Source organism: Globicephala melas, chromosome 2 (assembly GCF_963455315.2).
Source record: "Globicephala melas chromosome 2, mGloMel1.2, whole genome shotgun sequence".
Lineage (NCBI taxonomy): Eukaryota > Metazoa > Chordata > Mammalia > Artiodactyla > Delphinidae > Globicephala > Globicephala melas.
Window position 1 is genome coordinate 74,127,631 of NC_083315.2, and position 12,526 is coordinate 74,140,156.

Consider the following 12,526-nt stretch of genomic DNA (forward strand, 5'->3'; position numbering starts at 1 on the left):
AATGGCATTAAGCATGGAGAGAATGAGATACAAGAACCAGGAGAATAATAAATTTAAAACTTCCACAAGCCTCTAACAAGTTCCATACTGAAGTCATCTTTAAAAAAATATAATAAGTCAAATACACAAACACACACACACATACACATCTATGGTCACTACTGGCTCTGCTTTGGCAGGAAAATGCCAAGCTCATGAATATTCATGACAGGGAAAAGTGTATGGTTCTGTGATTGAGCAGAAGAGCAGCAGATGAGTTTCAGTGGGGGCAAGTCCAGTTTAAAGTGTCACTAAAACACAATGCAAAGTATAACACATCAGACGGTCCTTAACTAGACAGCTCAGCAGCCCCTAGGTGCAGACCTCTCTCACCTAGACGCCTGCAACAATGCCCCCCCACAGCCGACATCCCCATCTCTGCTTCAGCCCCTGTGATCCATCTTCCAACTGCGATCAAGGCCATTTTAAAAAACTAACATATACATCTGACTATATCACCCTATCTGCTTAAAATCCTCCAACAGCTCCTTATTGCTCCAGGGAAAGAAACAAGATGTCCTGAACACGGTCTACAGGGCCCTGCATGCTGGCCCACCTCCTCTCCAGCCTCATTCCCCACCAGCACGCTCTGTTCAGCCCCCTCTGCACCCTGCAGTTTGCCTCATGTCACATTCCTCCTGCGACGGGCTATTCCATCTCCTGTGTCTTCACCTCACTCTTTTCCTCGTGAATGCCATTCGTGCTTCAGCTCTCACTCCCAACATCGCCTCCTCCGGAAGGTCCCACAACCAGGCTTCTGTTACTCATTCTCACAGCACCACCCTATTAGCTTCCCACGGCTACTGTGACACGTCACCACACACATGGTGGCTTAAAACAACACAGTCATTCCTTTTTGGTTCTGAAGGCCAGAAGTCTGAAATCAGTTTTCACTGCAGCAGAGGTGGTCCCTTCTGGAGGCTCTGAGGGGAGAACAGTTTCCTTCCCTTTTTAAGCCCCTAGTGGCCGCCTGTCTTCCATGGCTGATGGCCCCCTCCCCCACCTTCATAGCACATCACACTCCAATCTCCTCTTCTGTTGTCACATGGCCTTCTCTCCTGATTCCGACCCTCCTGCCTCCCTCTTATAGGGACTTTAGGGACTATTACATCGGGTTTACATAGATAACATTGTATCATCTACTCATCTTAAGATCTTTAATCTAATCACATTTGCAAAGTCCCTGTTTGCCATATAATATTCACAGGGATTAGAACGTGGCGATATTTGGAGGAACCATTATTCAGCGTACCACAAGCACGTATCTTTCCTTCAAAGCACTTATCACCATTAGTGATAATATAGCATGCACCATATTTAGTGTGCTATATTTAGGTCATTATTCGATTAATACTCATCAGCTCGCTAGACTATCAACTCCGCAAGGATAAGAACAGAGCCTGTTTTTCTTCATTACTGGATCCTCAGCACCTAGGCCATATTCAAGAAATATATGTTGGATGAACAGATGGGTTATTATCCAATCACTAAAAACAATAATTAGGAAGGTAAAGTGGCAACAGGCTACAAGGAAATTTTCCCGTGAACTTCCATTATGGTTTTCACTTTGCTTGTGCAATAAATAAAAACCAAAAGGGAAAAAATTACAGTATTGAGTAAGCTCATGAAGAGCTTCAACCAAAACAGATGTTTCTAAGTTGATTACTCACTTATTGTCCAAAAGCTGAAGCTGGTGGTTACTGTCTCTGTGGGACATCTTCAGTTTGGTGCTTTGCTCGGATATCGACAAGTCCACTCTGTTCAAAAGCTGAGAAATCTGGAAAAGAAACTTCGCTTGTAAATGTCATATCAAACCTTTTCAGAAGTAATTTCAGAAAACATTAGTGAGCTGTATTCTCGTCAATGGCATTAAATTCAATCTAATTTCATAAATTCATTTAGGAGATCACCTCATCTCTCCACTTCCATTTTCTTTTATACACACCCATCAAAAGTCAAGACCAGGGGCTTCCCTGGTGGCGCAGTGGTTGAGAGTCCGCCTGCCGATGCCGGGGACACGGGTTCGTGCCCCGGTCTGGGAAGATCCCGCATGCCGCGGAGTGGCTGGGCCCGTGAGCCATGGCCGCTGAGCCTGCGCATCCGGAGCCTGTGCTCCGCAATGGGAGAGGCCACAACAGTGAGAGGCCCGCATACCGAAAATAAATAAATAAATACATCAAGACCAGAGGAGTTCCCTGGTGGTCTAGTGGTTAGGATTCTGGGCTTTCACTGCCGTGGCCCAGTTTCATTCTCTGGTCAGGGAACTGAAATCCCACAAGCTGCGTGGCACAGCCAAAAAAAAAAAAAAAATCAGACCAGTAGCACTGCCAAAATATTCATCATGCACTGAGCACTTAACTACAGGTCTCTGATGAGCAAGCCCAGCTTCTGCCCAGGAGCACTACTTCGCCCTGCTGGCATAAAATGTAAGTCATTTTTACCTTGGAATTTCTACCATTAGTGTGGTTGCTAATCACAGAATGGAATTCTTATCACTTACAGATTCCATCAAGGTCCCAGATTTACCTCTGTATCAAGTTAAGTTACCAGAATATATAATTTTTAAACTATAACCCCTCTCACTCCTTTGTCCCACTACCTATCCATTTCCCTTGTCTTTTTACTAAAATGTATTGAATGATATAAAACTAGCCCTTTATGAAATGCCTTTATTTTCTGCAAAAATTCTGATGTTCAATGTTCCTTAATTCGAGATTCACAGAATAGGTATTCATCAGATCCGAAACAAAGAAAAATTATGTCTCTTCTTATGGATTTCTATATGTTTCTTACTCGGTTTGGCTACTAGAAAGCTTAGTATTTCCTTAGCATCTATTTTTTGATCTAATAATTCTGTCCTCACATTTCTTTAAGAAAATTATTGGACTCATTTCATTTTATTCTTTTTTTCAAGGTTTTATAATAACCATTTTTTACATAAGTAGCTTTAGATCCTTATCAGAGGTAGCTAGCACACAAGTATGTTTAACCCAGTAAATTGACTAGATACCCCATTTTACTGAACAGTCTCTCTTTAAATGAAGAATAGCAAGTAAGGCCGACACTGTAGGGAAAGTCCTAGAAGATAGGCCCCATTATGGCAAAGGGGAACTTCTAAGAAGCCAAAAAACAAACTGAAATGCCAAGAGTTTTGCTTTGAGAAATTAATCTGTGAATTGCAAGGTGGAATACTCTGAAATTTATTAGCCAGCCTACTCTCTAGCTTTGCTTTAATCTTTTCCCACATACAAACTATGTGATGAGGCAGTCCATAAGTCTCATGAATAAAGTATCTATTTCCTGAGCCCCAACTGGGATGAGTGCCCTGTAAAACAATGCTTTGATCACTTACCTGTGTAAGAGGTAGTTTTGGAGATATAATTTAGAAGTTTTGGAACATGTTAATTGTTTGAAGAAGGAGGGGAAAGAATCTTTAAAATTAGGACTGTACTGAAAAATCTTGGCATTTTGGTCGCATACTCACAAGGGGCCACTCCAGTGAAACAGAAGGAGGAAGAAGAAAAGGGATGCTTATGCTGGGTGCCCTACCTAGTTTCTCAGGCAGGAAATAATCAACACCACGTCATTCTTCGAGAAGAACAAATACTCACTTTCACAAAGGTACCTGAAACAGGTCATACCTGTCCCTCCGCATCTTTGATTTTCGTTTCCAAGATCAGCTTGGCAGCCTGCTGCTCTTTGTTCAAGTGCTGAAGCCCCTCGTAGGTCGTTTTGTGCTCAGCAGAGAGTCTGGCTATGCTGGCGTCACATCTATCCGGGCAAACGACAAAGATAATTCTTATCAAAGTCTTCAAACACGCGCTAAAGCATCCTTACACACTATAAAGTGCACGACCGCACTCGAAGAAACTGCACCATGAATCATGCCTTTTAACAGAGTTCTGAATGAATGCGGAGAGCTGCTCTCATTACGGTTTTTAAGTTAAACCACAGGGATGTTGCTTAATAAGACTAGAGATGTAACCATCAAAGCAGCAAAGCCTCTACAAGGCTCACGAGTACAAAACTGAATATGCAGTGAGAGCCCAATTACAAAAAGCTTACACAGTGAGCCAGATGTGGTCCGTCGCTCTGTAGTACCACTTCCGCCCTCTCAGGTTCGGGGCCTCTTTGGATTTTGGAGGCAACTTCTACCACATTTGAAAGTACTATTCCTAACCTTTTACCAAACCACCTGTAAGGCTGTATGCTTTAAGTGTGGTCCAGAGCAGAAGGCTCTACGGCTGGTCCCAGCTGCTCTGCCCTTGAGCCTTACAACTTGGCAGTTCCAAAGGTGCCCAAAGTATTTGCGGCAGATAAGCTGGGTTATGAAGCCTCTGTCAAACGCCAACAGCAGAGTCACAGAATGACCCCCTAGGAATTGAGAGCAAAGTCATGCCCTGTTCCAACACAATCATTCCTGCTTTGAGAAGGAGCAGCCAGCTTGCTACTGGGCTCCAGTAGAGACTGCATGCCTAAGCAGGGGTCACTGAGTGACCATGCAATCTGGGCAGCCCATCATGAACACCAAGCCATAGAAGTGGGCATATGGGCAGCACTCCGTCCTGGAGGGAAAGGGATATACAGACGTCAGGCTTAACCGTCCTAAAGGCATAAGTAAATTACAGGAGCCCAGACTCCTGTGGCCTCTACTCTTCCTACTGCCAGTTTCCTTCAACTCACATGTATGGCCTGGGATCAGATGAGCTTAAAATACAAATGTTTAAAGTACTCAACAATCAAAGATAGATTCACATCCATCAAGAGAACTCTAAACTATTTTTAAAAAGCAAAGATGAAAAAAGAATAAGGGGTTAAGAGAAAAAAATGAGAAATCCTAGAAATAAGCTAAACAGTTTTCTTAATAGAGCTGACAAACATGACTGGACATGACTGAAGATAAAATCAGTGAATTAGAAGATAGTAGCAAGGAGCTCACTCAGAATGCAGCAAAGACAGACAGAGATTCAAACATGAAAAAATAGTTAAGAAAGATGGAGGACAAATAAAGAGATGCTAACATAAGTCAAAGGGAGGTTGAGAAGTCCCCCAAAAAAAAATGGAGAGAATGGCAAAAAAGCAATATTTGAGGTGTGAGTGCTGACAACTTTCTAAAACTGAAAAAAGACATGTGTTTTAAAGTATTCAATGAATACAAAGTGGCATAAGTAAAAATAGAGCATGGTGAAATTCAGATAACCCATGATAAAGATAAAGATTTTAAAAGCTACCAGAGACTAAAGACAAAATGACTTTTTTGACTGACTGTAAGATTGACAGCACACAAGTGATATCAGAAGACAGAAGATATCAGAAGACAAAAAATATCATAAGATGTTGGAGAAACAGCTTCTAAGGATTGAGCGGAAACAACCTATCATGCAAGGATAAGTACAAAATAAAGACAGTTTTAGACATACAAAGATTAAGAAATGTATCACCCACACAGCCATACTGAAAAAGTCATTAAATAATAGACTTCAGTACGAAGAAAAGAACACCCAGAGAGAAGGAGTAGGATGTAAGAAACAACAGTGAGCAAACTGAGAAAATTTTTGGAAAATTTATTGTTTTGTAGACTCTGAAGAAAGTAAGCTACCAGTTCAATTATTCCAAACTTCTTGAGTCCTTACTTGGTATTGAATCACATTTTCTCTTGTTTAGCTTAATCATTTGGCTAAAATGCTATAGTCCTTTTTGGAAGTAACAGAAAAAAAAAGTATTAGGAAAAAAAATGTTTAATATTGACTAAAATATTTTTTAATATTTTAAAACACAATCTGACAAACTGCATATATGCACTTTCTAAATTTCAATGTTCATAATAAAACAGACACAAAGCAACAATTATGTCACTATCCTTCTATACTGGAAATCTTTTTTAATGTTTAATGTTCAATGCTGGCATTTGTACAATCATGCTATATCGCACACTGTAGGTGGAAAAGTATATTTTATAAGCTTTCTTGAGGGCGACTTGGCAGTATATACCCCAAATCTTGAAACATGAATATATTTCTATGTACCTTTCAATCTAGGAATAAACCCCAAAGAAACAAAAGTGTGAGCAAAGAAAAATCAAACTAATTAAATTCTGTATAAATTCCTTGAACAATTTCCTGTTTTAGGATAAAACAAAAATCCTTTAAAACGCTCAGAAAGAGTTGGTCCCAACCCACTTACCTCCCTGCTTCATCTCCTATATTCTGTCCCCGTTTTTCCTCTGCCCTCAGCCACACTGATTACACTTCAGGGCTTTGAACTTATGTCACTCCTTCCCACTTCAAGGCCTTGATGCAGGCTGTTCTCTCCGTCTGCAGTGTTCTTCCCTGACCTTTTCACCTGCTTAGTTACTATTCATCCCTCAAGCTAAGCACACAAGTCACTTCCTTATGGAAGCCTTCCTGGAGCCCCCAGAGTAGACCGGGTACAGCAAGTACACACTTTCAGGATGCCCCATATTTCTCTTTTACTGAACTTCTTATAATAAACATTTATTATTATTACTATTTATTATCATTAATCTCTTAATCCTTGTTTCATGACACGTTCTCATCATTAGTCCATGCATGGCTCACTTCATTCAGTTAATTATTATTATTATTATTATTTGCTGTATGCGGGCCTCTCACCGTTGTGGCCTCTCCCATCGCGGAGCACAGGCTCCGGACGCGCAGGCCCAGTGGCCATGGCTCACGGCCCAGCCGCTCCGCGGCATGTGGGATCTTCCCGGACCGGGGCACGAACCCGTGTCCCCTGCATCGGCAGGCGGACTCTCAACCACTGCGCCACCAGGGAAGCCCCAGTTAATTACTTTTTAATAACTGCTCCTATTCTGAATCCTGTCATCATTCCCTTGTTCTCCTTTTAAGACTATATTGCACACATACACACACATATGCATGTGTGTGTATATATACATATATACATACATATATATATATTTCTTGAAAGTATGTTATGTGTGCATTAGTTGAATTCAACTTTTAAAAAGCCATTACGTCATATGTAATATTTTGATACTTATTGTTTTCACTTATTGCTAAGATTCAACTATATTGTTACACGCCACTGTAGTTCTTCATTTTAACTACAGAATAACATTCTACTGTTTGTTACAATTTATTTGTCCATACTCCCCACTGCTGGGCACTTTGGGTTATTTTGGGATTTTGCTATTGTGAACAATGCTGCTATGAACATGCTCTCCTGTGGTACAAGTACAACCATGTATCTCAGGCAGAAATTGATGGATCACAGACTATGTGTATGTTCAACACTGGGAGGGAATATCAGACCCCACAAATTTATACTCCTACTAGCAATGGGTAAGAGATCCTAGGCACCTACACCCTCTCTAATGCTTGGCATTGTCAGATATTTCAGATGCCAATCAACTGGGTGTAAAAAAGCATATATTGTTATGTTTTTAAATTTTCATTTCAACATTAACCAGTGGGGCTTCCCTGGTGGCGCAGTGGTTGAGAGTCCGCCTGCCGATGCAGGGGACGTGGGTTCGTGCCCCGGTCCGGGAAGATCCCACATGCCGTGGAGCAGCTGGGCCCGTGAGCCATGGCCGCTGAGCCTGCGCGTCCGGAGCCTGTGCTCCGCAGCGGGAGAGGCCACAACAGTGAGAGGCCCGCGTACAGCAAAAAAAAAAAAAAAAAAAAAAAACATTAACCAGTGATGTTGAATCTCTTCACAGGTTTATTGGCCATATGTGTTTCTTCTTTGGTAAGGTATCAGTTCATGTCTCTTACCCACTGTTATATTGGGTTGTTGGCATTATTCTTATTAACTTGTATGAGGTCTTTATATATTCTTGACACTAACCTTTTACCATCCAATATCTTCCTCAATTTGTAACTTCTTATTTTCTTCTTTAAGAATGATGAGCAACGTTTTAAATTTTAAAATAATCAAATCCATCAATGCCTTTTATATCAAGAAGAAATCCTCTGCTACCTAAAGGTCTAAAACAGGGGTCCCCCAACCGCCGGGCCACAGACCAGTACTGGTCCATGGCCTGTTAGGAACAGGGCTGCACAGCAGAAGGTGAGCGGCAGGCGAGCTAGCGAAGCTTCATCTGTATTTACAGCCGCTCCCCATCGCTCACATTACCGCCTGAGCTCCGCCTCCTGTCAGATCAGCAGCGGCATTAGATTCTCACAGGAGCGCGAACCCTACTGTGAACTGCGCATGTGAGGGATCTAGGCTGCGCACTCCTTATGAGAATCTAATGCCTGATGATCTGAGATGGAGCTGAGGCGGTGATGCTAGCACTGGGGAGTGGCTGCAAATACAGATTATCATTAGCAGAGAGGTTTGACTGCACAGAGATCAGAATAAATCAAGTGCTTACAGACTCATATCAAAACCCTATTACTTGAGGTGGATAGACCTAGAGTCTGTCATACAGAGTGAAGTAAGACAGAGACAAATACCGTATGCTAACACATATATATGGAATTTAAGAAAAAAAAATGTCACGAAGAACCTAGGGGTAAGACAGGAATAAAGACACAGACCTACTAGAGAATGGACTTGAGGATATGGGGAGGGGAAAGGGTGAGCTGTGACAAAGTGAGAGAGAGGCGTGGACATATATACACTACCAAACATAAGGTAGATAGCTAGTGGGAAGCAGCCGCATAGCACAGGGAGATCAGCTCGGTGCTTTGTGACCACCTAGAGGGGTGGGATAGGGAGGGTGGGAGGGAGGGAGACGCAAGAGGGAAGAGATATGGGAACATATGTATATATATAACTGATTCATTTTGTTGTAAAGCAGAAACTAACACATCATTGTAAAGCAATTATACTCCAATAAAGATGTTAAAAAAAAAACCCTATTACTGGCTTCCCTGGTGGCGCAGCAGTTAGGAGTCCACCTGCTAATGCAGGTGACACGGGTTCGAGCCGTGGTCCGGGAAGATCCTACATGCCCCAGAGTAACTAAGCCCGTGCAGAGCAACTAAGCCCGTGGGCCACAACTACTGAGCCCGCGGGCCTAGAGCCTGTGCTCCGCAACAAGAAAAGCCACAGCAATGAGAAGCCCACGCACCCCAAATAAAGAGTAGCCCCCACTCGCCGCCAACTAGAGAAAGCCTGTGCGCATCAACCAAGACCCAACCCAGCCAAAAATAAATAAATAAATTTATGAAAAAAAAAACCCTATTACTGAATGGTAAGTGACGATTAAGCTGCATCTGGTGGCAGGCTTTACAGTGGCAAGTGAGTTGATGTACTTCAATTGTAGAGCTGCATCTGGTGGCAGGCTTTAAGTCAGAATCCAACACTTATTTTAGTCCACGCGTGGCCCGCCCATTATTTTATTTACCACTTCCATCCACGCCTCTTTCCCACACTGTGCACTTATCTCAGTCACAGTTTGGGTAAGCCCACAAGCTAACCCTAGCCAAAACGAGTAATAAACAAACGCTGCTGGAGAGCTTCTCTGAAAAGACCCAATGATGAGACAGCAGAAGCCTCTAAGACTGCCAACAAAAAGAAAGCTGCATTTAAAAGAAAATACCAAGAGTCCTACTTAAATTTTGGGTTCATCGCAACAGGTGATTCACATTCTCCAAGCCCACTTTGTATAATATGTGGCAACCGGCTACCCAACAAAGGCACGAAACCTTCAAAACTGCTTCTCCACGTGGAGACCAAGCACCCTGCATTAAAAGACAAGGCTTTGGAGTTTTTCAAAAGAAAAAAACATGAACACGAAGAACAGAAGCAAGTATTGAAGGCCACCACTTCATCAAATGTGTCTGCACTGAGAGCATGAAATGTGTCTGCATTGCTAAAGCTAAGAAGCCCTTTACTGTTGGTGAAGAGTTGATCCTGTCTGCTGCTACGGACATTTGTCGTGAAATTTTAGGAGAGGCTGCAGTTCAAAAGGTGGCACGTGTTCCTCTCTCGGCTAGCACCATAACTAGATGAATTGATGAAACAGCAGAGGATACTACGGCACAACTGTTAGAGAGGATTAATGAGTCACCATGGTATGCAATCCAGGTTGACGAGTCTACCAAAGTTGACAACAAGGCAACAGTGCTTGTTTTTGTGTGATACATCTTTCAGGAGGATGTGCACGAGGATATGTTATGTGCACTTTTGTTGCCAACCAACACCACAGCTGCAGAACTATTAGGGTCTTTGAATGACTACATATCAGGAAAACTGAATTGGTCATTTTGTGTCAGTATATGCACAGACAGAGCGGCTGCCATGACTGGACAGCTTTCTGGTTTCACTACTCAGGTCAAAGAGGTCGCTTCTGAATGTGAGTCTATGCACTGTGTCACCCATAGAGAAATGATGGCTACCCGAAAAATGTCGCCTGAACTTAACAACGTTTTGCAGGATGTGATTAAAATTATCAACCACGTTACAATACATGCCCTTAACTCACGTCTGTTCGCGCAGCTCCATGAGGAGATGGACGTAGAGCACAGACGTCTTCTCTTATACACAGAAGTGAGATGGCTTTCTAAAGGTAGGTCACTGGCCAGAGTTTTTGAGTTACAAGAGCCGCTCCAGAGATTTTAGAAAAACAGTCACCAGTGGCAGCACATTTCAGTGACACAGAATGGGTCACAAAACTTGCTTACTTGTGGGCTTCCCTGGTGGCACAGTGGTTGAGAGTCCGCCTCCCGATGCAGGGGACACGGGTTCGTGCCCCGGTCCGGGAAGATCCCACATGCCGCAGAGCGGCTGTGCCCGTGAGCCATGGCCGCTGAGCCTGCGCGTCCGGAGCCTGTGCTCCGCAACGGGAGAGGCCACAACAGTGAGAGGCCCACGTACCGCAAAAAAAACCCCCACAGAAAACAAAAAAAAAAAACTTGCTTACTTGTGAGAAATATTCAACCTGCTCAGCGAACTCAATCTGTCACTTCAGGGGAGAACCACAACTGTGTTCAAGTCGGCAGATAAGGTGGCTGCATTCAAAGCCAAACTGGAATTATGGGGGCGATGAGTGAATGTTAGGATTTTTGACATGTTTCAAACATTAGCAGAGATTTTGAAAGAGACTGAGCCAGGGCCTTCTTTCTCCCAGCTGGTGCATGATCACCTATCTCAGCTTTCAGAAGAGTGTGAGCATCACCTCTCAAGCACAAAAGACCCCCAAACTGGGAAGGAATGGATCCGCGACCCATTTGTGAATAAGCCAGGTGAAGCGACTTTGTCCATGCTAGAAGAGGATCAACTTCTTGAGACTGCAAATGACGGTGGCCTTAAAAGTATGTCTGAGACAACTTCATATGATCTGGATTAAGGTGAAAGTGGAATAGCCTGAGATTGCCACAAAAGCACTGAAAAGCCTGCTTCCATTTCCAACATCCTGCAGTTTACTGCAGTGACAGCAACCAAAACAAGATTACGGAGTAGACTAGACATAAGCAATACACTTCGGGTGTCACTTTCTCCCATCATCCCCAGATGGGACCATCTAGTTGCCGGAAAACAAACTCAGGCCTCCCACTGATTCCGCATTATGGTTGAGTTGTATAATTATTTCATTATACATTACAATGTAATAATAATAGAAATAAAGTGCACAATAAATGTAATGTGCTTGAATCATCCCCAAACTGCATCCCCTCTGCCCCGGTCCGTGGAAAAACTGTCTTCCACAAAACTGGTCCCTGGTGCCAAAAAGGTTGGGGACTGCTGGCCTAAAATATATCCATCTATATACTTCTATTAAAAGTTTTAAGTCTTATGTTTAGCATTTACTCATCTGGAGTGGATTTTGTATCTGGTGTGAGGCAGGAAACAAAGGATCTTTTTTGATAAGGATAATAAATTTTCTATCTCCATTTACAGAACAATCCCTCCTTTCTCCACTGATCTGCTGTGCCATCTGTCACATATACCAAAGTCCCAGACATGTGTGGTTCGATTTCTGGACTTTCTATCCTATTCCATTGTTCAGTTTCTCTATCCCTAAGCCAACAACATACCATCTTAATTACTGTAGTTTCATAACAAGTCTTGCTATCATCTGGTAGGGCAATTCTCCCCTCCTTGGTCATCTTCAGAAGTGTCCTGGATATTTTTTACTCTTAACCCTGACATATAAACATTAGGATCATCTTATCAAGTTTCTCTGTAAAACTCTGAATTCTAATTGGAATTCCATTGATTCTAAAGATTAATTGGTGAAAACTGATACTTTTAAAGATATTAAGATTTCCTACCCTTGAATATAATACCCATTTCTATTTACTAATGTTTTCTTATTTTTTTTTTCTTTAATAAATTTATTTATTTATTTTTGGCTGCGTTGGGTCTTTGTTGCTGCACACAGGCTTTCTCTAGTTGCGGCGTGCAGGGGCTACTCTTCATTGCGGTGTGCGGGCTTCTCACTGTGGTGGCTTCTCTTGTTGCGGAGCACGGGCTCTAGGCGCGTGGGCTTCAGTAGTTGTGCCACGCAGGTTCAGTAGCTGTGGCGCACGGGCTTAGTTGCTCCACAGCA

The 12,526-nt window shown here is 42.7% G+C and overlaps 1 protein-coding gene across 6 annotated transcripts in view; it reads right to left on the reverse strand.

The window, feature by feature from the left end:
* The window catches only part of FAM81A (family with sequence similarity 81 member A), a 124,297-nt gene that overhangs the window by 11,976 nt on the left and 99,795 nt on the right, over positions 1-12,526 (reverse strand). For all 6 annotated transcript variants that reach the window (XM_060294183.2, XM_060294185.2, XM_060294182.1 and 3 more), the window contains exons 5-6: positions 3,681-3,810; positions 1,710-1,816 (exon numbers count right to left, since the gene is read on the reverse strand). In XM_060294183.2, the coding sequence (XP_060150166.1) occupies positions 1,710-1,816; positions 3,681-3,810 (237 nt within the window). The remainder of the gene's footprint in view (positions 1-1,709; positions 1,817-3,680; positions 3,811-12,526) is intronic.